Below are 27,896 nucleotides of genomic sequence, written 5' to 3' on the forward strand. Positions count from 1 at the left end.
CTCCTATTTCTTCCTTGAGTTATTTTTGGCAGATGACAGCCAGCTTGTAGGTGCATTACCGCCGCCTGCTGGACCGGAGTCTAGACCATAAGCTTGGAAGTCGGGGGAAACTATATTGCTTAACCTTCCTCTTATGTTAACTTTCCCTTACTATCTTTTATGTTAACGGGTCGGTTTTGACCCGTGTCTTTAATCAGCCATATTACCCTCAAAACAATTATTTATCATCCACCTCTTGTTTACTTTGTTCATACAAAGTATGAAAGCTTGAAATTTATTACATATGTTAACTGGGTGAATTGATTTCCCGGAGTCTCTTCTTTAGATTACATCTCACTCTATTCTTCTAAGCACACATGTCTCTGAGTCAGTTTCAGACATCCCTGACACAGCCAGTAGGAAGGGGGAAACGGATTTTCCTGATGCCCAGGAAAATATGTTTCCCATACTTCAATTAATGTGCCAATTATGTATGTCTGTTTTCAGATGGACCATACAGTATATCATAGATTTCAGGATATCGTGTTTCCCCATCATATGTGGGTGCTAAGGCATAGTTCGGATGGCTGAAGGTAATTCAGACAGAGGCGTAGACTTAGAGTGGACAGAGGGGATGTGTCCCCACCAATATCCTCCGACCATTGAAATGTCCCCACCAATTTAATCCACTTAAAAAAAATCGTCCTGTCAACATTAACCTAGACACGCAGAAAGGGATAAATTCAGTTCCAGAACTTAACAGGGAGACTCTTAAAGTTCAGCTAGCCATGTTCAAGTCCAAATACAGTTTCAAATCTAGTACAGAAGTGGCTACTATCATGAGAGGAATGCCAGTGGAGGTGAGGGGTCTATTTAATCACATTGAAACCCTTGTCAGGCTGCTTTTAGTTATCCCGGTGTCATCAGCTGAAGCTGAAAGGAGTTTCAGTACTCTCAGGAGACTAAAAACCTGGCTCAGATCAACAATGCTTGATTGAACAATGCTGCTGTATGTCATGTCCACCAGAACAGTCTGGACAATATTGATGTCAGACAAATATGCCAGCAGTTTATTTCTGTTAACGAGAGGCAAAGGCATGTTTTTGGCTCCTTCATATAGGAGCAATAGGCATTGAGCTGTTGTGTGATACCTAACAGTAGTTCATGTTTAGATGTAATCTACTTTTATATATACTGATGTTTGAGATGTTTTATTTGCACTATGGCTCGAAAAATAATAGCCTTTATTAAACTATCTTTTTGTCAGTTATTAAACATTCCTTTAACATTACACTATTCCTTAACTTAATGAATTGCATTTCGAGTGGATTAATATCAATCAGAAGAACATCACTGGAAGACGCTGAGAGATCACCTTTAATGAGCTCAACCCCTGATGTTGAAGCAGTTTATCAACTTGTGCATGATGATTGTGCATTGCTGCTATTCTCGGTGTGTCATATGGAACAGCTCAGGCAATCCTTAGCTGTGATTTTAAGAAGCACCGTGTTGCTGCCAAATTTGTCCCCAGGCTGCTCTACCCAGGAGCAGAAGGAACATTGCATTGATGTCAATAACTCTGTTAGTGTGCCGTGGATCCCGTGTGACCCATACTTCATGACGAGGATTGTTACTGGTGAAAAAACTTAGGTGGATGGTACGATCCTGGGACAAAGAAACTGTCAAATTGGAAGAGCCCATCATCTCCATAACCGAAAAAGGTGTTGCAGGTATGCAGCTCGGATAAGTGCGTGCTCATGATCTTTTCAACATTCGCAACATTGTGCATCAAGAATTTTTCACCAGAGGCCAAACAATCTACATCCAGGTTTTAATTTGTCTGAGAAAGGATATTCAGTAAACTCGATTTTTTATTTTTGATACCCCATCAATATCCTGGAACTTCTCACAATCACATTCGAACGGAGCTATTGCTAAGCGTGTACCCAGCTTTAAGTTCATTGGAATCCACATCTCTGAGGACCAGTGCCTGTATTACTATGTTACCTGTATACCCATTATACTGGAGAACTTGTACCACTAATCAAAATCATGGAGTATTCACCCCTCTTCTATCGGGCAGTCACTACAAGAGTGCCTCAGTACCTGCACACATTGACTAAAATATAGCTTTTTCCCCTGTGTCTGGTACTGCTCTGAACAGCTGATCATGAATTAGTGCCTCTAACAAACTCAACAAACTTAGGAGCAGTGGTAGCACAGAGAGCTAAGGCACTGGGTTACTGACTGGAAGATCAGTGGTTTAATCCCCAGCTCCACCAGGTTGCCACTGTTGGGCTCTTGAGCAAGGCCTTTAACTCTAACTGCTCCGGGGGTGCTGTATTATAGCTGACCCTGCGCTCTGACCCCAGTCAGAATATGAACTATATTTTAAAAATTATTTAAGCTGCAATATTTGTATATAAGCAGAAAATAATGCTCTGAAAACATTTTATTAAAAACATTTATTGCCTCCCCACCCCATTTTGTTGTATTACCCAACATCCTTTTTAATTCAACCAACATCTCCCTGTCCTATATCCTTAGTTCATTAGTTACTTAAGTAATTCATGTCCTCTCCAATGCAGGAACTTGATAAGCATACGGTGATCAAGAATCAACGACAAATACAACTACAGGGGAAAAATGCATTAAATACTTGTTTATAAAACCTCTGAATTTGTGAAAACATATCAAAACAGAAAAAGTGACTGAAAATAAGTCTTCATGTAAGTATGTGGAGTGTTTACAGACCTGCCAGTTGACAGTAAAAGAGCATTTATACCACTGATTGCCTTCAAGCAAACATGAAACAAATCAGTACCAGCCTGTGCCATCCCAGAGAACAAACAACTCTATGCACAAAATGAATCACTGATGACTAAAAGTTTTTTTGTACATAGGCTACAGCTTTTAATGCATGTATTTACATATATTTAAATATATGTATTTACAAAACAAATAAAATAAATTAGTTGATTATTTTTGTATGAAATTTAGGAAACCAAAAACTCCACACATAAGAAGGCAAATAGACTTAAAAATTAATGAGTCCAAACTAGCAAGCATTTCTTTATATTAAAAACTACTATTGTGGGGCCCTGCAAAGTGAAAGCACTGGCTGCTGTGACTGCTGTTTCATCATGCTCTTAGACAATAACACTAATGCTAGTGAAAACTAAAAATCAATAAAAATCAGTCTATTTTTAGATTTTAAAGCTTTAAATCAATACCATGACAGACGTAAAGTTTTACAATCAACTCAGTTTTGACAGATCTGAACAGTGTTCAAAGCCGAAGTGGTGAACCCTTGAATTTATCTTACATTTAGAAACTGCTATTTTGTAGTTCGGGTGTTTTGGGGAGAAATAATTGATATTTATCCTAAAGGAAGAAGGCCTTTTCATACCATTTAACAAGTTCTGTTGTAGAAGGGCAATGTATATATTTCTTGTACCACTACCATATAGGTACGGCATAAAAAATAATTTTAAAAGGTAAAATACTAAGGTTTTGCTACGAAAGGGGAATTTGGGGGGGGGGGGGTCTTTATTTGGGGAAACTATCTGTTTATTGCAATAATGGTTATATGTACACACATGAAGTGACTCACTACATTAATTACTGTTCATCAGCACCTTTCCTCATTTTACATTTATTAACCTACTGGGGCAAAAATTTGTTAGTTATCATTCAGAACTGGTATGGGATATGTATGTAAAAAAAATTTATTACATTTTGGGAAATGTTTCAAGTTTTAACAATAACAGAAATGAATAATGGCCCATTTTAATTTAGGTGGAATCCATATTTAAAGTCTTTAGTCCAAAGGCTTATTTTACAACTAAAAATCCTGCACCCGTTTCCTCAGCTATAATGGCCTGTTCTCTCTAGCCTGACTTAGCCCCTACTAAAGCCATAAGGCCATCTGTGCTCATGGACTTCGGACGCTCCAGAGGGAAGCCCAGCGCTCTGCTCCAAATCATCTGAGCCAGCACTCCCAGGGCCCGAGACACTCCAAACAGCACCGTGTAGTAGTTCATCTCAGTCATCTTGTAATACTACATAAATGTACAAAAAATGTATTAGCAAACATTTGTTAAATAGCACAGAAAAATGCATAGTACATTACATCTTGATAAGTAGAAACAAATAAAATAGCAAGTATGCAAAATGGCTGCAATTTCATCCATACAAATGATTTAAACAAATGAAAAATGATATAACCCAGTACAGTGGAACCTAGGATTGTGAGTAAGCATAATTTGCTCCAGAAGTGTGAAAACACTTATATCAAAGCGATTTTCCACCATACGAAATAATGAAAACTCAGATTATTCATGTCACAACCCCAAAAAAAGAAATAAATACAAAAACAATAAAATAAAAATAAAACAAAACAAATTAACCTGCACTGTACCTAAAAGTAAAAAAAAACAAACAAACAAAAAAAAAAAACAGTGTTTCCATTAGTGTGTTTGCACACGCTGTGTATTCCGTGTGTGTGAAGCTCAAGAAAGACAAGAGGAGGAATGACACCCCCCCACTCGTCCTACACAGTAGCCCTTTCTCCTCTTATTTGAGAGGAGGGCTATATTGTGGGACGACTTGAACACACACACACATACAACGAAAACACTGTCTTATCAGAAAACTTCAACAAGGAACATCTCTAATGACATTCAAGTGCACGCACACACTAACGGAATCAGTGCTTTTTGACAGAGAGGGGGGAAAAGAGGATTTTTATCCAGGAAGATCTCTACAAAACACACACAAAAAAGGTGCTTTACGTGCACACACGGTCACAGTGATTATAGTAAATAGCACACACGCGCACGGATGTTGACTATAGGAGTGGCGCATGCGCACTGAGACCGAGCATGAGAGACGATTACCCACAATTTTGCATTTGCGCGAGAAAAAAAACTATTGGCTCAGTTTTGATCAAGTGATGCTCGGCATCAAAACAAGAAGCGCATGTGTGCCATTTGATACTCGATGATATTTGGTACTCGTAAATCAAGACTTGTTATTTAACAAGGCAAAATTTATTCAAAATCCAGGTTACTGGCAATCCAAGGTTCCACTGAACAACAAATATCTTTTCCTGCAACTTACAAATGCGAGTGGGTTGTTTTATAGAAAAAGTGCTAAACATGATTTCAGGTCAGGTTTATATTTGATTTGAACTTTAAGGACAACATAAAAAAAAACTCTCCTCACTAAAGCAGTATCTTGCCATACTCCTCAGAACCTGAGCAAATTAAGTCACTTGATTGTTAGAACTTTCCATTTTAAAATAAAATCTCAATGTTTTTCTGCTCACCATGGTTGTAAATTGGGGTAATTTGAATTACTGCATCGCCCCGTCAGCTCAAAATAGTAACACCATTTCACTGGTTTACTGCCTTCTATCTATATATCTATCTACATTATATATTATCGACTGAAGAAAAAAAAAACATTTAAGTCTAAACATGCCACACTAGACTGCATATAACAAGGTTTATATCAAGTATATCAGGTCAAATGACCTCACCTGCAGTAGTACTCCACTGTGAGCATCAACATTGGGCCATGGGTTCTTGGCCTTGCCCTGCTCTAGCAGCACATTGGGCACAATCTTGTAGAGCTGAGCCACCAACTTGAACATGGGGTCATTTGGTAGGTGTTTCAGGGCAAACTCTCTCTGGCATGTGTAACGTGGGTCTGTCTTTCTCAAGACAGCATGCCCATAGCCAGGCACAACCTGGAATATATACAAAAAAGATTAAAGTACAATGGGTTGGGGTTCGGTCTTCATTATAACCTTATACAGAACCTTCAACATCTTCAACCATCTTCAACATCATTTATGAAAAAGGTTCAGGCCTATTACACTTTTTTTCCTAGACATGATTAGACCCAATGTTATTTAAAAAACAAAAATAAAAACAAGACAAGACAACAAAAGTAAACTAAAAATGAACAATTAGAAAACTAGTAACATGTGCTCTACGTTTTTACCCTGCCAGATTTTAGTGTATTCCAGATGTAATCTCTCATCTTTTCATCTGAAACTTCACCACCAAGCTCCTTCTGGAGGGCTGTTAGCCACACAAGCACCTCCTGCAGGAAAAGGACAAAGAGGCTGAGACTTACATGACTCAAATTCAAATGATAATAAGAAAGTGCTAATTCAAATATGGATTAACTTGTGTGCATGTACACAATGTAGGACATAATCCAAATGTAATTACATATTAATAGATATTTACAACTGCATTTGTATTGAACAATGCCTGTAAAATGAAAATGCAAATATTCTTTTGCTATGTGTAGAACAAAAGAACACACACACAAACACACACACACACATATAAACATTCACTGACAGGAGATTACTTTGGTTTGTACCTGGTTAGCGAGACCATGCAAGGGACCAGCCAGGCCATTCATGGCTGCACTGAAGGAAAGATAAGGGTCTGACAGGGCACTGCCCACAAGGTGACTGGTGTGGGCACTGACATTACCACCTTCATGGTCACTAAGAAAGAAAAACATCTCTATTTAGTTATTATTATATAGTTAATCAAAGTTTTCATGATCAACGACAGACTGACCTTTTTTGATTACCACAACCAGAGGTTTCCAGCTGCGATTGGTCCAAATAATAACATTGCCTTTCCTGTTGCTTTTTTTTATTCATGTTATTTAAATGAATAAACTGTACTTATTGATTATCAAGATGTATAGCGTAAATCGCTCATCTTCCTGGCAGTTTCTCTCCCACATGTGGATCGCTTTTGTTTTAATAGAGGTTTACTTTGAAGTTAGATAAGTTATGTGGATGTTTTTTGGGTTTTGTTCAAGATTGCTTGAGATTATCAACCTTATTAATATCTTTGAGATGTTTCTAATGTGTTCAGCATTCTCTGGATATTTAAAGGTTCTTTTATCAATAATACAAATTGCACAAAAAAGCCCTGGCAACATTTTTTCACAAGCTTTAAATGTAATGTGATATAACCATGTTTATTAAAGAAAGAAAAAATATATATTTTTAAAAACTATAAATACTATCCTACAGTTCAGCCTGTAGATATTTCCTAATAATCTCACCAGAGAGTGGCAAAGGAACTCAAATAGGTACCACCCAACAGTTTGGTGGTATAATGGCAGAGCGACACAAACAAGAAAGCAGGAGTATAACTGCTCACAAAGCCGCAGGCCACTTGCTTAGCCTCTTGTGTGGGCTCAATGTTGGTTGACAGAAGAATAAATTAGTCTTCAGCCAGAGAAATAATTCTACAACTATCTGTACTTAGAACAGACCGAACAAGGACAGTATTAGAGGCAGCACTGAAAAAAATATTAAACTGTAGGACTATTTTTTTTATTTATAGAATTTACATCCTTGTAGTATTCAATATTTAAATATTTCCACAAATCTAGCATCTTATAAACTTATTACCCAGTCTGCAGTACAACTTGACACAGATTTTACGCCGGATGCCCTTCCTGACACAACCCTCCCATTTTATCGAGGCTTGGGACCGGCACTGCATCCAGGGGTTTGGGCACAGGCTGGGAATCGAACCCGGGCCTTTCGCATGGCAGGCGAAACACCTACCAATGAGCCACCAGTGCCCTCCCTGCTATTGACATACAAATTCTGTTAAATGTGGCAGCTACAGTACAAGCACAAGTTCTTTTCCTGGTTTATAAGCCATCTTTGGATTGAAATTAAGGAAAAAAATATATAAATTTCTTGGAAAGACTCCTGTGGATGCAGACTTTTGGGGCCCTTTGTATACAGACATCTGAGTAAATGTCAAATGTCTCAATGCAATACAATAGTTTTAAAAGTAAAATATACTGATAAAAAATGAAAAGACAAACAATATTCCCTTGTTGTTACTAGGGCTGAGCGATATGACTAAAAAACTGGACCACAATATCAGTTTCATATCGGGCAATACCAATAAGTATTGATATTTTTATGACCCATTTAAAATAAGGACCAGGGGGAAAATGTATTACATTTAAACATTTTTATTTTTAAACTCAACCTTCCTCTGATCATAATCCCCAGTTTATAGTTTAACCCAGATCAGTTATTAAGACAGAAACGTCAACAACCATGGAAAACTGAAATAATTAAAATGTAAAAATAAGTCTAAAGTCACAATGAACACTTAATTATCTCTTAACATTTAAGGTGCAAAATAAAAGAAAATGTAAGAAATGCTTAATAAAGTGTAATAAAATAAAGTGTTAAATATAAACAGAGAAACCTGAGAATTTAGTGCAAGTTTGCTAGGAAGTTCACTTGCTGACAATATTTCTTGCTGCACAGATTCTTTGCAAAATGTAAAGAATTCTTTACATTTTATGTAATATACATTTTAGGAATGGCAGTCTTAGAAAAGTACTTTCGGCCAGAAAAATATAGCGTGGGTCAAGCACGTGTATAAGCTTTTCATAACCTGGCTTCTCGACAGTGCTAAGCGGAAGCATGTCTTTGGCTATATATGACATGACACTGCCTCCATTATATCTTTGAACCGTTCAGATTTTTTGTCATAAGGCACTTATGCAGAGAACCTCTACATGGTGGTCTGCTGCTTGTGCTGAATAATGCTGAACTATGCATACTTTTTCCGTCGAGAGACAAATTTCCAACAACTAAATTTACCTTCCTTTTCTCTACTGGGAGCATGTGCGTCTGAAGCTAAGTTCCACCGACAGAAGGACATATGTATATTTTGCCAGATACAGTACAAAAATCAACCATAACCTTAAAACCATTAATACTAAATCCGCCCAAAATTTTAAGTTCCTTAAGCGTCTCTTCCTGAAGCTTCAAATGTGTACAAAATATCAACAATGCTTCTCTTCCAGCAGGTAGGTGTTTGAACGTTACACTCACTGTCTGACACTTGATATTTTCAACCATTATAATTAAAAGGGTTTACCTGTGGATGGTGAGATAGAGTCTCATGAGCTCAGTGAACTGGGGATCACTGTAGCCCAACATGTTGGTAAAATTGTGAGACCAGTCCAGGTTGGGATCAATGGCTCCAATGCTGCTGCCCTCACGGTACAGGTTGCGGTATATCTTAGCTGCGACACAGGGAAGCTTGGCAATCAAGTCCATGGAATCCTCATACACAAACTAAAGAAAAAAAATGAATGAGACAATAATTCAAGACATAAATTACCATCATATTAGCGTAATGAAATTATCTGAAACACATAATTGGCGTGCACATTATTGTGCTTCCCGCAAATAAACTTAAGCACTTGCCTCCCAGTACTTGCTCTTATGGACTCCCTCAGAATAGGCTCGGGCAAAGCTGCTTTCGCTATTTAGAGCAGTGATAGCAGAACTAAACTGGGACATGGGGTGCAGGTTAGTTGGAAAATTATCCAGCATTGTGACCACATGGGAGGGAAGCGCTGCTCTCTTAGCCCATTCTTTTGACAACCAGTTCACCTATGGAGACAAAGCAGGGTTAGGACAGCTGGAAGGTTAGCAATTACAGCACATACATATTGATCTTATTTGTATTGTCTGAAATAATTTTGCATTGCATTGATTAACAACAAAAAAATGGGCAGGAAGGTTAATTATATCTTTTCAGAAAGGCAATAGGAAAGAAAGTTATCAAATTCTCATTTCAAATTCTCATTACATCACATTAAAACATGTCTTTTAATTCAAATACATCAAATCAGAAATTTGACACTCCTTATTCATGAACTGTGTTGGTTGTGTTTGAAATAACATTCTCCATGCTTGCATGTGAAAATGTGCCTTTATTTAATTGATCTCCATTTTAAGTATTCACCATAAGAATACATAAACAGAATAGACTGGCAATTCCCAGGTAATATGTGTCAAATGATGTCAGGTTTTTTAATTATAATATCTTTTTGTTTACTCTACATTATTTATAATGTGGGCAACAGAATTGTTACTGTTTAACATTTGTGTGTCCCTTAAGTAGGGGTGCAATGATTAACCAACACTGTTGACTAAAATTCATAATCAGATAACTTGTCAATGACTTAAATTGTTAATTACAGTAGTTAATGACGTCCGAGTGTTCACAGTTTGCGCGAAAATCTAACGCAAAGACATGTAGGTGTTAGGCTTACTAAAGTGAGATAAGTAAAAGGGTGATGACAAACACAGTCATAAGCAGCGTAGGAACATTTGTGTGGGAACATTTCACTCTTAACTAGAGCAAAAGACACTAGAATCAGTGGGAAAGACTTTGTGCTGTGGGGGGCAAGGCCAAGTGATTTAGCTTCTTTTAGATTTTGTCTAAAAGATTTTTTTTAGAATGAACTATATCTTGATTGTTACAAAACTCGCTTAAGCTAATTGCAAAATAAGAGCTACTGAGCAACTATGCTATTCGTAATCTGATTAATAGTTCTAATAAACAATAGATTCATCAATTAGTTACAATCATAATTGATCAAGTTGCACCTCAAGCAAGCTAGGAAACATTTGGTGGCCGGGGCCATGGCCATGGACATGGACAAGGACACAAAGATTAAAATGTTCAGGATTAATTAACAGCCTCTCTAAACAACTTTGACATATGCACAGATGATATCAATTTTATTGTGTGTATGTGCAGGTGTATGTGCTTTTATGATAAAAAAAAAAAACCCAGAAATACCCAATAATGTATTTACTTCTAAAGACAATTAATAAGATAAATGCCTATTGACTGGCTAAAGTCCACCCTAGTACAGAAGCTTCAGATTTGAGCTGATCACACGGGATTTGTCCATCAATCTACTGTGATGGCTATATAATTGGAATACTTTTATGAAGAAAAATGTGGCAACAACACTTCAAGATTTAAGAAATGACTTGAGAGGGGTGATTTCATGTTGTATGTAATCCTTCCACACATAACTGGTCTACTGATTTACAGATACTAGAATACTCCAGTGTTAAAATGTTGTATGCCTATGCAAAGTGTGTAATGGTTGGCCGATCTGTATTAGCAAGTCTAATTAGCACTCCTCACCTGTTCTTCAGTGGGCACCTGACCAGTGACCAACAGCCAGAAGAGTCCCTCAGGCAGTGGTTCCTCTCCTCCTGCAACCTTTGGCAATAGCTGTTGGCATTCTGGAATGCTGTATCCACGAAAACGAATTCCCTAAAATATAAATTAAATGGGTGGTAATATTTAGAAACTCAACTGAATTAAAGTGGTATATTGTTAAAAAAAAAAAAAAAAAAAAAAGCCAAAACATCTAATATTTGGCATCTTATAAACGGTAAAATTTTAAATGATCTACATGTTACTTGCCTCATCAGGATCAAGCACAGATGTCTCATATACTAAGCCCTTCATACCCCTCATTCCTCCATAAACCTGTAACACAAATTAGTTCATTTATTAACATATATTTGGCACACTAAACCCATTTCAATTATACTTGGCATAAAGAAGAAAAAATTACAAGGCCCTAGCATATACAGAATATGATTTTTTTAAAGTTATTTATTTGATTAATTAATTAATTACAATACAAATTCTCTTAAACAAGCTAAACATTCCCAAATGGTCCATGTATAGCATGTGTAGTATTTGTACAGTGAATTTTTAATTTTTCATGGGGCCCATGAAATACCTTTTCTTCACACACATGCTCCTAAATGCATTTAACAGTTGACACACATCCAGTTTAAAAGTGAAACGCTCCAACTTTCAAGCCCTGCCTTTAGTGCATAAAGAATAGTCCAGGAATGCCCATGCCATCTCATTGTGCATGTGGAAATGTTCATATTTTCAGTATAAACCATAGCTCCAATTCCTATTTTAAATCTTTTACTATGTGACTTCATCAAAGATTTAAATGATGTCTAATCATAGATGTACATGTTTTTTTTTTACTGACATTTCTTCTGCAAACTTACCTGTTCCCCACTATCCTTCCAGCTTCTTCTGGACAGATAGTGTTTTTAACAGTAGCCAAATATCCCTATATTATAGCATGATAAACAAGAACCCTCAATTAAGACGAATTTTCTAAATCAATCTTATGTGTTTAATTTTGTCAGCATTTTTAATAAAACTTTGTAAGACATGATAAGTTATAAATGTATTAGAACTGTATAGAAACTACCAACATTCATGCAATTGAGTAGAGACACAACTCAAGGGCCTAACTACCTTCTGATAGTTCTAAAATTAAAACTTTCAATTAAACCGTAAGATGAAATGAACGTTAAAATGTTCAGATGCAATTCAATACCACTACGTTTTTAAAAATAAAAGCCCTACAAGCATCATAAACTCTTGTTAGGCTCTAATAAATTTAACAATTCCAAACTGTCACATTTTTTTTTTATTACAAATACATATATACACACACACACACACACACACACACATATGTATATATATATATCTTACCATATCCACAGTGATCTGGCCAATGCTAGTTTTGCCATACTGCTGCTTGAAGTTCTTGATTCTAGACTGTTCTTTGGGAATGAGATCTGCCAGGACATCTTTTAAATTCTGCAACAAAAAAAAAGAGAAAAAATTCGAGGGGTTAAAATATCAGCAAATACTCAAAAATAATTGTGGCTGCATGTTCCAAAAGCCAGGTCATACAAAAACACATTTAGTAGCCAAAAGATAGAACGTAATTAAAACCTTGGGTTGTCTTGCAAGATGCTTGAATGTTTTACTCCACGCTGGTGTAGCCCATGTTAGATACGCCAGGGCCAGGAGTAGCTCAGTGGTTAAGGCATTGGACTACGGTTCGGAAGATCCCAGGCTCAAACCCCACAACCACCAAGTTGCCACTGTTGGGCCCTTGAACAAGGCCCTTAACCCTCAACTGCTCAGATGTGTAATGAGTGTTCAATTTAAACTTGAAAAGTTAGGCTAGTCGCTAAGCTAGCCATGTAATTGTGGAATGTCATGGGCAGAAGCTGGTTGTATTAGCATCTTATGTAAGTGAAAAAATATGTGATTATCAACCAGTTGTTGGTTAAAACTACAATTGTAACATATATTTTATAATAATGTATAATAATTATGTGAACCGTTTATAGGTCAGGTTTTTGAAGATGGAACATTGTATGTATTTCGGGCTAAAGCTAACAGCTTCAAAAAGTGGCACAAGATAATTCCATCGACTGGTAGCGAGCCATGAGAGGAAGACATCTACATGCTGGACATGGAACATCAGCTTCACTCTCTGGTGCTGTAGGACTGTAGATACAAGGACTGATGTGCTCTTTCACTCTTCGGTGTGGCAGGACCGGGCACAAACACCAACGATCTAGTTTTTGATTAGGAATACGAGACTGCTGAGCTCATAAAGCGAAGGGGGAAAAAAAAAAAAAAAAAGAATGACGTGTTGCATGCAGCTCTGTTGTATATTTCATGTTTTGTCATGTACTATGAGTGTTTTGTGTAATGTAGTGTAAAATGTGTAAATGTTATTATAAATTGTTTAATTAAGTTATTGATGTAAAGTCTCCTTATTAGTATTTGTACTTTGGGCTCTAGATGTTCCTAGATATTTTGAAATTTATAACTTAACTGTAATACAGGTTAAAGTGTACTTACTAAGTGTGGCTCAAAACAAAACATCAGAGAAAATGTTTGTATGTGATCTGTAGCAATGCATTCTGGTTCACTTGATATCCCTATAAAAATCTAAACATAACCATAAAGATTTTTTGTGAATGGAGCCAAAAAAATTAAGTAAAATGACAGCATGAGATAAATCGCGTCGTCTCTTCTTTGCCTGGTGTTGTGTCAAAAAATTAATAGCTGCCAAAACTTCAGAGGAGTCCAAGCAGATTTCAGCAGCCATTTACTTTTGTGGACACTGTGCAACCAAAGAATTAAATTTGGACTAAATAGACTGCAGTTTTGAAAAATACCAACACAATTTAGCTCACTGGGACTGCAGAAACTATGAGTCTCAGCTAGGGCTGCAACAACTAATCGATAATTATCAATAATAAAAATTCGTTGTCAACAAATGCCGTTATCAATTAGTTGGGCTGCTTACGTCACTAAGGAGCGCGAACACAGATTACACAGATACACAGCCGCTCGCGCAATGGAGGTTACAGAAGCGTCTGCAGGAAAAAGTGTGTGCCCCAAGTCCTCCAAGGTATGGAAGCAATTTACATTAAACGCCCTTAAGAAGAAAGTAACCTGCGCGCTATGCAAGACCGAGCTTTAATGGCATGTCATGTACAAACACTTAAAAAGAAAACATGTTGGTGTTTCGGATGGCGAAACATCAGCAGGGTCGGTAAAAACTCTCTCTTCATCGTGTAAAAGTTGTATAGTTTAAGTGCTTTTGTTTAAACTGTTTGCTAACTTCGGGACTAGGTCTGCGCTAGGTCTGTTCACGTGCTACTAGCTAGCATAACATTGCGCAATCACCTTTTGAGCAATAATGAGTAGTTAAATGGCGCTACTTTAGATTAGCTTAAATTACAAAGTACAAATAACAGTAAAATATTACATTTAGTGTTTGTGGTGTTTTTAGCGAATGCAAATAACAGTACATTTGTGACTATTAGCTTTTTGCATTTTTACAGTTTTTTATAGTCCACTACAAGGTTAACTTGTGACAAACGTATTTTACTGTGGTTTTACTTATGCATCATTTAATTATACAAAATTACATTATTTTAGCTGTTTATATCTTACCAACTGAATATGTCAATGTATTTTTTAAACTATATATATATAGTTGCAATGAGCTATACAGTGTGTGTATATATATATATATATATATATATATATATACTGTATATATTATATACTACAATTCATTTAAGGTTTAAAATGTTAAAATTAAAGATCATTAAACTCTATATGTGGCTTTTGCATTTTTAAAATTTAATTCTTATACATAATTAATACTCTGATTTATGTTTTTTTATAGTTATAATCGCCCAACTAATCGATTATCAAATTAATCGTTGGTTGCAGCACTAGTCTCAGCTGAACTTTGGAATGCATTTTTGCACAGAACTAAGGTTATGGAATTTGGCTACGACTTACAATGTACTCATACTCCAGCTTACACATTTCATGGTGTGCAGAGCAGGAAAATATATAATGACCAAGATCTATTGTAATATACTTATGTGCACCTCAATTTTCATTTAAAAAACAGACTTAAACAAACCCAAACTATCTGTTTAATGCCTTCAGGGATGTTTATGGAAGTAGTTAATGTTCAGAGCCCACCAAATTTCACTCCACTCACAATTTATATAATTAGTTCTTTGCTTCTTTCCATATACAGTGATGTGAAAAACTATTTGCCCCCTTCCTGATTTCTTATTCTTTTGCATGTTTGTCACACTTAAATGTTTCTGATCATCAAACACATTTAACTATTAGTCAAAGATTACACAAGTAAACACAAAATGCAGTTTTTAAATGATGGTTTTTATTATTTAGGAAAAAAAATCCAAACCTACATGACCCTGTGTAAAAAGTAATTGCCACCTGAACCTAATAACTGGTTGGGCCACCCTTAGCAGCAATAACTGCAATCAAGCGTTTGCGATAACTTGCAACGAGTCTTTTACAGCGCTCTGGAGGAATTTTGGCCTACTCATCTTTGCAGAATTGTTGTCATTCAGCTTTATTTGAGTGTTTTCTAGCATGAACCGCCTTTTTAAGGTCATGCCACAACATCTCAATAGGATTCAGGTCAGGACTTTGACTAGGCCACTCCAAACTCATTTTGTTTTTCTTCAGCCATTCAGAGGTGGATTAGCTGGTGTGTTTTGGGTCATTGTCCTGCTGCAGCAACCAAGATCGCTTCAGCTTGAGTTGACGAACAGATGGCCAGACATTCTCCTTCAGGATTTTTTGGTAGACAGTAGAATTCATGGTTCCGTCTATCACAGCAAGCCTTTCAGGTCCTGAAGCAGCAAAACAACCCCAGACCATCACACTATCACCACCATATTTTACTGTTGGTATGATCTTCTTTTTCTGAAATGCTGTGTTACTTTTACGCCAGATGTAACGGGACACGCACCTTTCAAAAAGTTCAACTTTTGTCTCGTCGGTCCACAAGGTATTTTCCCAAAAGTCTTGGCAATCATTGAGATGTTTTTTAGCAAAATTAAGACGAGCCTTAATGTTTTTTTTGCTTAAAAGTGGTTTGCGCCTTGAAAATCTGCCATGCAGGCCGTTTTTGCCCAGTCTCTTTCTTATGGTGGAGTCGTGAAGACTGAACTTAATTAAGGCGGGCCTGCAGTTCTTTAGATGTTGTCCTGGGGTCTTTTGTGGCCTCTCGGATGAGTCGTCTCTGCGCTCTTGGGGTAATTTTGGTCGGCCGGCCACTCCTGGGAAGGTTTACCACTGTTCCATGTTTTTGCCATTTGTGGATAATGGCTCTCACTGTGGTTCGCTGGAGTCCCAAAGCTTTAGAAATGGCTTTATAACCTTTACCAGACTGATAGATCTCAATTACTTTTGTTCTCATTTGTTCCTGAATTTCTTTGGATCTTGGCATGATGTCTAGCTTTTAAGGTGCTTTTGGTCTACTTCTCTGTGTCAGGTAGCTCCTATTTAAGTAATTTCTTGAATGAAACAGGTGTGGCAGTAATCAGGCCTGGGGGTGACTACAGAAATTGAACTCAGGTGTGATAAACCACAGTTAAGTTATTTTTTAACAAGGGGGCAATCACTTTTTCACACAGGGCCATGTAGATTTGGAGCTTTTTTTCTCCCTTAATAATGTAAACCTTCATTTAAAAACTGCATTTTGTGTTCAATTATGTTATCTTTGACTAATAGTTAACGGTTTTTGATGAGCAGAAACATTTAAGTGTGACAAACATGCAAAAGAATAAGAAATCAGGAAGGGGGCAAATAGTTTTTCACACCACTGTATTTTGGTATACAATAGAAGCCTATATTATCCATTCATTGCCTATTAGTACACCACACCGCACAGTTGAATATGGACGCATTTGTTTTGCACTGGCATTCAATAAGTAAAGTCCATTCTTTGACATCTAGAAATGGGGCGGACCATGGTGGACAGATATTGAAACACCTCATGCAAAATAACCACACGCAATAGCCAATCTTCACTTAAACAAAATCTAATGTCACATGTTTACAGTAAATAATGTAAATTTTGGCTAGATAAGATAAAATGGAGCACTTGGTCTCAGGAGATTTTGCACATTCTATGCTACACAATGCAGTCAAGCCTCTTAAAATAGAACACAAAATAAGCCCTGTGTCTAAGCATTGTAAAAAAAAAAAAAAAACATGAACATGCTGGTTCATGAAATTTGGTACAGAATGAAAAGGCCTTGCTCAAGGTGGTCGTGAGATTTGAACTGGGGAACTTCCGAACCATAGTCCAATGCCTAAACCACTGGGCTACCCCTGACCACCTACCCTAATTTAGTCAGTATCATAATGGTGTCAGCAAGCTGGGTTCAGCAATCACCACCTGATATTACATCACAATACCTAGGTGCCAATTCGATTATTATTGCAATTTGGTAAGTATCATAAAATTACAATTTTGATACAAATTTTAAGACGTCAAACTTCCCAGAACTCAAACGTTTTATACCTTAGCTTTATTCACTAAGTTTACAACTGAATTGAACATGAGTTTTTAGCCCATTCCTTATCTAGGTTTTTTCACTTAAAAACTAAGGGCAGCATTTAAACAATACAAACTAACTTTAAATACAAGAGTTTAACATTTAGTTTAAAATAAAATTAAACAAAAAGCTACATTTTTACCCCTACCACAAGGCATGCCAATGTGTAAATAGCTCATAGTTTACCACCTGTAGGATTATAAAGAATTGGTTAGGTCTTATTACCTTAAAAGCCTCCAAAGTCTTGAGCATGACTTGAGCAATTGCAAGCACATGCAAGCAGTTGTGGCCATTTTGAGACTAATTAACGCTTGTGGTGTTTTTCAGCCTAATGTAAGCATGTGTTGTAATAAGTGTGTTTGCGATTAATTACAGATAATGTAACGCTGTAAAAGCGCATTTCCCCAAATGTGACTCTTTATATTGAACCAATTCTTCAACAAAAAAGGGAGGGAATAATACTTAATACAAAAATGGGGAGCATAATACTTAAAATATATATGGGAAATGAAAAATAAAAAAAAGAAAATTACTTATACATTACTTAAAGGAATAAAGAGCAGGACACTCAAATGTTGCTCTTAAAGATGACAATTAAAAAGAAAGAAAAACAAAGAAAAACAAAAATGAAGGTTTTCCCTTTAGACCAGGACTGAGGTGAACAAACAATTTATCACTTGTATTTATAAATTCTACTGAATCAGGATCGACAAATGCATTAGCCCGGTTGAGTTCTTTTTAGTACTGCCAGGAAACAGAAGACCAAATTTAACACTGGTGTTAACAGGTGTGAAGCTGCAGTTTTCACTCCCACAAAACCATTATGTTTCTTGGGGACCAAGATAGTGTTGTTGGATAAAAGAATTTTCTACCCTGGTACAATAGTGGAGATGCTAAGCAGCCTTTAATGGCACATCTCAACATTTCCTTACAAACTAAGTGAAAGTAGTGGATTCTGGTTTGTGTGTGTCGTGATGTGTGCTCAAAAAAAAAGGGGGGGGGGCATCTCGTTCACCTTCTACTACTAAAAGTCTTTCGCAGCTGTGCCACAAAGTCGGGTGAGCAAGCACCCTCTAAAGCCTATGAAACAACAGTCTGTTATTAATCCTCAGTGTTTCTTCTAGGCCATTAAGTCTATTAGCCATGAGTTTTACGTGGTCGTGTAGAGCACTTATCTGTTGAGTTCAGCACACTGGTGCAGCTCACATAAGAGTCTAATGGTTGGGCTAATATTTCAATCTTATTTAAAGTTTTGCTTTTTTCCATGTAACCTGCATCTCAGCTCACCTGTATGGTACGTTCCTTTAAAGCGTGTTCTGCTGCCTTCTAACAAAAGATGCACTTGGCTGGCTTTTGTGGTCTTAGAGAACCAAGTTCTCTAAGACCATAGTTTTAGTTTGAGTGTAAACCAAGTTTAAAACAGCTCCGTGATTCTAAATCTGTTTTTAACTTATCTTTTTTAATCTGCAACTTGCAGTTCTAGAGTTTGTGCCATCAAACATACCCTGCATCACAGACCCAGCTGCAATGTAAATTATTTTTTAAAGGAAAATTTTACTTTAAAAGATAATCTCCTGATAAAGCAAAGTTGTATGGATACCCCAATGAGGAATTTAAGGTAAACTTTTTACAAGCTTATATTATTTGCAATTTATGGGAACAAAAAAAAACAAAAAGTGGGTTTTTAACATTTTGCCCTCAAATCTCTTATGATGATCCAACGACCTCTGGTCATCCGCAATTTTTAGAGGATGGGGACAGAACGCACATGAATATTAGGAGACAAAATGTTCTACTTAAAATTTAACCTTTTGTTCCAATACTAAAATTCTCATAGAAAACCAAAAACCCTACACCTTCAAAAATTGCAGCAAGCATGATTACTTAAAATGTTACATACACAATGTGGTAAGGTATAAGGCTACTTACTGTGGATGCGCTAATATGTCGGGCAGTCACAGCAACACCTGCAGCATTCTGGAGAAGAAAGCAAAAAAGTAAGCACATGGACTATATAGGTGGATTGTGCTAAAAATAAACACAGTTTGAAACATCCGAGTGGCGCAGTGGTAAAGCGCTCGCCCCATCATCCGGGGATCGCTGGTTCGAACCCCGGGTGATGCTGTTTTCCTCTTATAGCCGGAGGCACAGAGAGAGCTGATTAGCCAAGCTCTCTTGGGGGGAGGGATGAGAGGTACTTGCGCTCCCACATTAATCACGGCTCTACAGCCAATCAGGGGCGTCTGTAAGCTCGCACACGTGGAAGGAGCGGCTAGCGCTTTCCTCCGAGTGCGTTACTCCGCCCCTAATAGTGCGTGAGCAAGCAGTTCGAAAAGATGCAGTCAGCTGACGTCACGCAGTTCAGAGGAAACACGGGATAGTCTTCGCTCTCCCGACTGAGTGGTAGTAGTAGCCTTAATGTGGGAGCCTCCCTAGCGATGGGGAGGAATTGGCTACGACTAACATTGGGGAGAAAATTGGAAAAACCAAAAAAATTCTAAAAAAAAAAGTATATTTATTGATACCTCTTTGCATGTTTAGTTATTGGTTTCAATAATCAATAGGTTATTTAAGGCTTTCTTTACCCGATCATCAAAAACCACTGTTGTTATTATCTGCTTGCCCATTACATTAAATACTGTTACATTGAACAGTTAATAATTTGAATTTATTTTGACTTGCCGTGTTATAATGTGATAATGCCGTAAATTAGACTTATGGCCACATTTTTACTAAGCATCTATACCCGGATACCATGAATTATATTGATCATTTACTCATCATCTATACTGCTTTATCCTGTCAAGTATTGATTTTGTTACTTATTAATTTCCAAAGCTGTACAGTACACGTACATGTGTTATCACAGGAATGCTAACTTTAGGGCTGCAACTAACGATTATTTTGATAATCGATTAGTTCGGCGATTATGTTTTCAATTAATCGGATAAAACCTAACCGCTTCTTTAATTTGATATTTTGCTTATAACTATAAAAAAACATAAATCAGGATATTATTTATGTATAAAAATAAACTTTTAAAAATGCAAAAGCCACATAGAGTTTAATAATCTTTAATTTTGACATTTTAAACCTTAAATAAAATGTAGTATATATTATACACAGTATATATATATATATATATATATATATATATATATACACATACACACATATATATATAAAAAATAATATATATATATGTGTGTAGTTTAAAAAATACACTGATATATTCAGTTGTTAAGATATAAACAGCTAAAAAATTTAATTTTGTATAATAAAATGTATGCATAAGTAAAACCACAGTAAATTACAAGTTAACCTTGTAGTGGACTATAAAAAAAAACTGTAGAAATGCAAAAAGCTAATAGTCACAAATGTACTGTTATTTGCATTCGCTGAAAACCACAACAATCACTAAATGTAATATTCTACTGTTATTCGCACCGTGTAAATTAAGCTAATCTCTAATAGCGCTATTTAACTAATCACTATTGCTCATGAGGTAATTGCGCAATGTGATGCTAGCGAGTAGCCCGTGAACAGATCTAGCGCGACTGTCCTGAAGTTAGCAAACAGTTTAAACAAAAGCACTTAAACTATACAACTTTTACACGATGAAGAGATACAGTTTTTACCGACCCTGCTGACGTTTCGCCATCCGTAACACCAACATGTTTTCTTTTTAAGTGTTTCTGCATGCCATGCCATGAAAGCTCGGTCTTGCATTGCGTGCAGGTTATCGTCTTCTTAGAGGCGTTTAATGTAAATTGCTATCAAACCTTGGAGGACTTGGGGCGCGCGCTTTTTCCTGCAGACGCTTCTGTAACCTCCATTGCACGAGCGGCTGTGTAACTGTGTGTATTTGTGTATCTTGTAGTCCCGCTCCTCAGTGACGTGAGCAGCCCAACTAATCGATAACGGCATTCGTTGACAACGAATTTTATTATCGATAATTATCGATTTTATCGATTAGTTGTTGCAGCCCTAGCTAACTTCAATAGATTTTAATGCTGTTACCATTTTAGTAGTTTTAAAAAATAAAGAATAGTTTGATGCCTCTTCATTCTATTAGTCAACATTAGCTAGCAACACAACTATACTCTCTGTGCTGCTGAAAGACTACCAGTGGCATTTAAGGCTAAATGTTTTCTTTACAGGTGACTCACTGCAGCAATCATGACTATTATTTTTGTTTTTTTGCATGACATATAGCCAACTGATTGGATAATTTTTTTGCAGATGCATGACATCTGTGGACGATGTCGAGAACAGTGGATTACAGAAACCACCGTTAAATTATATTAGGCTACTGTGTATTTTCATTGATTACACTGGAGGTGTAGTTCAGAGCCAGGAAAAATTACCTGCTTATTACGTACCAGTTTACCTGATACTTTGTGTCACACAGATAAAAGAGAAACCTAGCAATTGATAGCTTTTGTTCGGCTGATTAATTTGATATGTTGTATATTGTGGTGGACTTTGTAACTTATTCAAAAGAGAAACAAGCATGTGATGATGGATGAAGGTAGTAATAAGGAAGTTAAATTTGCAGAAGTTTATCATAATGCATCTTCCTTAGACTTCCCCACCCTGCGATTGGATACAGTGACGTTTGCTAGAGTTAACCTTAGCTCATTCAATGCTTCTGTTGCAAATGAGATGATGCCTTGGAATCTGCTTTGCTTTAAAATTCATAAAATTATCCCTCTGACTGCTATATTTGGGATTCCTGATCGCTCACTTACACTTACGTAATTCTACACAAAAAGATATAATAGCTTTCACATCCTTATTAGCGAGACGTCTATTATTGTTGCATTGGAAGTCTGCTAAATATCCTACTATCTCCCAGTGGCTTAAAGATGTCATGTTTTTCTTTTAAACTTTTCCACAATTGGCAACCATTTATTTCTTATTTTACTAGTCTAGAGGTATTGCCTGATTAAATGTATACCTGTTACTGTCAGGTAATATGTTTGGTGGTTGTGTTTAGCCGGGGGCGGACTTGATTGTCATTTCAAGCTTTCTAATTAATAGCTATGGCGGACAGGCATTGTTGTGGTTAGCACTGTCACCTTGCACCACCAGGATTCGGGGGTAAAGTCCCATCTCTGTGTGCATGGAGTTTGCATGTTCTTCCCATGGTTGGTTGATTTTCTCTGGGTACTCCAGTTACTTCCCACAAGACAGGCAAATTAGGTGTATGGTGTGTGCCCTGCAATGGATTGGCATCCTGTCCAGGGTGTACCCCAGCTCGTGCCTCAAGTTTCCTGAAGTAGGCTCTAGGCCCCCGCAACCCTGAATACAGGATGAAGCGGTATAGATGATGATTAAGTGAGTTAAATTGATACATTTCCCTTTACTTAAAGAAAAATGTGAAGATTAATTTCAATGCATTCCAGCAGCACCACACCTATGTTGATTTTAAGATGCATAGGAGCTTGCGGACGCTCGCTCCATTTTCATTGCTGTTACCAGCAAGTGTGTTAAAGCCGCACCCCCAAAATCTCTGCGAGGTGTTACATTAACCTGCTCTTCAGGAAAAGCAGCTATTTAAATGGAATTCCTGGGCATGACCACATTGCTGGTTCCAAGATTGTGAACACAATACATCAAGACGTAGTGGTCTCTAAATTGAAAGAACAGCACAAGAGTAAGTGTGCTAAATTGAATAGAGTATTAAAAACAAATTAATATGTTTTGTTAAAAGCTGTCTGAATCACAGCACACAGGGAAGAAATCCCAGAGTCAGAAAATCTATCCCCTGAAATATCCAGGAAGAAGAGGACCCTTATTTAACTTTTGCAGCATGTTCAGTGGCATCTGATCCTCTTTTACAGCTTAGAGAAGCAGTGACAGCTGAAATCAACACTTATGCCCCATGTAGACAGTGGAGAAGACCCTCTGAAAATGGTGGAGCTGACTAAGCAAGAGTAAGAATATGAGCAATCAGCTTACCATCAGACATACAGGAATTTGTACAGAGGGAAATGGCATTACAGCACATCAGTCCTGTCTCAACCGAGCACAGGTGGAAAGGTTTGTCTGGCCAAAGAATTTAAAGTCAATGACTTTTGGATTTTAGAAAGAACATACAAAGGGTTTTTTATGTGCAATGGGATGATTTATATTTTACAGTGGTTTTAGGTGGATCAAAACTAAACCTACAAAAAAGACTTTAAATTAATACAAATTAGCTAATTTAATTATCCTTTAAAGTAAAGTTCTTTGTAAAATAACTTAAAATCCTGCAAAGACTGGATCGTTTTGTTTCTTGGTGTCGTGTCCTTTGCGTCTGCAAACATCCTCTCAATATGAAAATTTGTGCCACTTTTCATTTGTAGTATAGATAAATAAAGTCTAAATACTAAATTGTATATTTAATAGTGATGAATCACGGTTTAAATCTCCATCTGAAAAAATCTTTTTTTCATCAAATTGTTCATATAAATTTGCCTCATAGTTTTCTGTAAGGTAAGACATAATAGATTCATTTGATCATATTGCTCTTTGTGTTGCAAACATGAAATGTATTTCATCATAGAACAAACAAGTAATTAAGAAATTAGCCTAAGACTAATTGTGTGAATATGTCTAAAACAAAATATTGACAAAAATTTTAATAATCAGTTTGTGTCTGACAAGTTTGTGTTTGACAGAAACCTGATGATTAAATTATTTGTCAAGATTTAAGTTTTTAACATATTTACATATCAGACTTATGGTCCAATTTGGCTATTATATAAGCAAAATGCTAAATTTTTAATAAATAAGACATCAGCAATAGCAATTTACAGCTTATGTACACATCCTTCAACACAAATAACTGACTACCTTTTTTTCCCAAAAAAGAAAAAAAAAAACAATAGATAAGAGCTAAGAACAATCGCAGTCCATGAGTGTGATGTTTAAGCAATATCACACAAAATGTCTGCAGCTATGTTAGGGTTCTATAGCACACTGTCAACTGAGTTGTGTCAAATGTGCTTTATAAATATTTCGACTTTGACTGGAGAGACTGGTGACTGTGATTAACAAGGGTGAATGCAGTTTTAAATTATTACTGGTACTATGTAGCCAAAAGATGAGAAGAATACACCATGGAGGACCTGTCCAGTGACCAGAAATTTGTTATTCAGCCTTAGTTATCTTAGTAGAGCACCTTAGGCACAAATAAAACAACATGGAGGCGATTCAGAATGACTTAGAAGCAATTAATAAGAGGACAAAGTCCTTGCGTAAGATTATATAACGTTACCAGACGTGTTTTTTTGCTTGGTTTTGAATGCGAGTTTTGGCTGCTGCACTCTCCTTTATACTGCGGCAGACAGCTAGTGTTATTGACGGTAATTAGAACACCTTCTACACTGGCGTGATACATACAGTTTAATGCCGCAGTGCTGCAAGCATCTTTTATCAACATTCATAGAATGCATCTCGCCCAATCGGATTACTCAAACCAAGTGTTATGAACTAAGTGTCGTGAACTAAGTGTTATGTAATGCTTAACTGAGTAACCCAGGGGTCAATTACTGCTTCAGGGATCAGCAGCTTCAGAAAGAACAACATGACAGTGTCCACAAAACAGTGCATTTCCAATCTCTTCTATGAATCCAACATGTGCTAAATGATGAAAAGCAATCAGAAGTTTTCTCCAAACACTAACCAGCTCTCCGGTGAAGTTTTGACTGCGGTGGTTTGGAAAAGTGTCGTGAAAGAAGATGGGTATTAACCAAAGGACAATTGCTCAAGCTGTATAACTGCTCAAGCGAGTTCTAAGTACTAAAGCCGATTACTAACCAAGACCTATACAACACTAGCTAACATCAAGGAGGGTTGAAGCATAATTTGAAAAAAAAAAAAAAAAAACCATGACGGCCAAAGCTTCCATTAACATAACATTAGGTGCATTAGAATGCTGTTGGTCTTTCAGCTTCTTCCATCAAGTGCTAGCCACAGCGGATAATCCAATCTGTACACAACTTACCACAGGTTTTACGCTGGATGCCCTTCCTGATTTAACCCTCCCATTTTATCCAGGCTTGGGCCGGCACTGCATCTAGTGGCAGGGGTTTGGGCAGTGCGTGGGGCCTTACACATGGCAGGTGAAAAACCTACCCCTAAACCAACAATGCGCCATGTTAAGTGTACTAGAAGAAGGCATGGAGGTGGTCTGTAAGAGGAAACCTGCAGGGCAGGGAGCTGGCAACCAGCCGGGGCTGATCTGTTTCACAGCAAACGCAGGTCACCTCAATTAGCCACCATGAGCTAACTTCCACGACAAAAAAATAAAAATAAAAACAAGGAACAAAGTACAACAAAATAAGTAACAACAGCTTTTTATTGTAAGCTACACGATCGCTATCGGTCACTTCACAGCCTTTACACAGTTAGCTCTGCTAGCTAACAAAGCAATAAAGGCGGCTAAAGGAAATAACACGACGATGGTAGATAAATTCCTAATAGTTACCCACAATTAAAAGCACACACTAACATATACTACAAGCGTATAAACAATTGTGAAAGCGCCACAGTGACGAGTAATGTTGGAGTTACTGAGTTAGTTAATGAACAGGCAACGTTTATGAGATACGGCAGCGACAGCCAGCTCAGTGTGCAAGGTTAGCTCTACAGTCGGCTAGCTCGTTCCTGAACGCTTCAGCCGGTAAGACACAGCGAACTTTAAAAGCTTCACACGATGACTAGCTAAATATATCATCAACACAGCTACACTCTTATCTACATGTGGTGTCCATGCCGTCGAAAACCTTCCTCATTCTGGAATAAAAAAAACATTTAAAATGTATGAAATTTCAAGTAAGAGCTAAACTGAACTAGCTTATTGGCCTATTAGGTAGAAATCGGAAAAGTTAATAATTCTTACCTTAGAACAAAGAAGTCTATGGGCCAACCTACTAATAGTAAGAAGAGACATAATGTCTATATTTCTAAATGTGTTCCTGTGTATAAATATTATGTTTTTTGTTGTTGTTTTTTTACTGATCGAGCCACTGCCGGTGCCGCGGAGCTGCTTGAAGGTGCCCCTACAGTGGGAAGAGTGAAGGTTGAGAAAGGCCTTCAAGCGCAAAAGTACTCGCACGTTAAATCCCAAACGGCTCGAGATTGAGGATAGAGTACACTAACTAGGACGTAGAAGCCATTCTGTCATAATCTGCGTAGTGCGCTGAAGTAGGGAGCAGGGCGACATCTAGCATTTACCGGTATTCTGGAGCGGACGGAGCTTGGGTTACAGAAAACTGCTAAAGAAACCAGTTCTCATTCGACAGACAGATTTATATAACAGCATTTCATTGGCTGCTGCCGTAAGCTTTCTTATATATAATTGGTTCAATTCAGGGACACAAGTAATGTCATTTAAAGAGGTATTCTTAGACGTGCCTGAAAAAAAAGATTTTTTCACAGCATTGTTATAGAACGTTATTTCTTAACGAAATCTAAAATATTTTTGCACGGGTATGAATGAATGTCGATGTTTACATTTGACTTCGTAGTGTACTACCTTCTATTCTCCTTCCTGTTTTATCAAAGTAAGTGGGTCATATTAAACTATATCACGTGGTATGATGCACGCAACAAACGAGAGGAGGCTACTAGCTCAGATTACACAACTGGACTGCACATCTGCAGCCGGACGATTGGGAGGTTGGAGCGGCTAAGTAGTAACACAAGGCTGACGCTATTATGAGCTTCTCGTACTGTGACGTCAGATGGTTGTGGTGGCATGTAGGAGTGCATACTGACTGGAGGACAGTAAAGAAAGAGAAGGATTTCAGTGTGGGACATCTAAATCTAGTATAAAGCCGATGGAAGAAAAAAAAACATAAAATGTAGCCAGTGAAGAGGAGTCTTGGTGTATAAACAAACTAACAAAAAAGACAAGTATGCAGTTAATATTAAAAGGTGTTAATCAAACTGAACGAAGGTGATTGAGCCATATGACTAAATCCAATTAAACTTGCAGAAACCTTAAAAAATGAGATAATATGTGTAAAGGACAGGGAAGCTAGGGAGAGAGAGAGATCTATAGATGACGGTGATGCTGAGTGGTACTGAGAGGAAATGCGTTGAGAAGATGTTTCAAGAGTGTGTAAAAGTGCCAGATAAAGCAGACAAAGAGTTTAAGACAGAACAAATTAAGACAAGATCAGGGAAGGATGCATTAGATGATTTTAAGAAAGGGCTGGTCTGGAAAATCATCTTTAAGAGATGAGGGAGAATGAGACCTGCAGATGGCAGTAAT

General features: G+C 37.1%; 1 protein-coding gene across 1 annotated transcript; it reads right to left on the reverse strand.

Annotated features, from left to right (window-relative positions):
- Positions 1–2,626: 2,626 nt before the first annotated feature.
- Positions 2,627–26,780, reverse strand: cs (citrate synthase). Its single transcript, XM_053482650.1, has 11 exons — positions 26,520–26,780; positions 19,559–19,606; positions 12,411–12,518; positions 11,301–11,366; positions 11,016–11,147; positions 9,272–9,460; positions 8,940–9,139; positions 6,379–6,508; positions 5,989–6,090; positions 5,522–5,731; positions 2,627–4,040 (listed from the first exon to the last, which is right to left on the reverse strand). The coding sequence occupies exons 1-11, from the start codon at positions 26,568–26,570 to the stop codon at positions 3,870–3,872; spliced, it is 1,407 nt and encodes a 468-aa protein (XP_053338625.1). The 5' UTR covers positions 26,571–26,780; the 3' UTR covers positions 2,627–3,869.
- Positions 26,781–27,896: the final 1,116 nt, after the last annotated feature.

The sequence above is a fragment of the Clarias gariepinus genome, chromosome 22 (assembly GCF_024256425.1).
Source record: "Clarias gariepinus isolate MV-2021 ecotype Netherlands chromosome 22, CGAR_prim_01v2, whole genome shotgun sequence".
NCBI lineage: Eukaryota > Metazoa > Chordata > Actinopteri > Siluriformes > Clariidae > Clarias > Clarias gariepinus.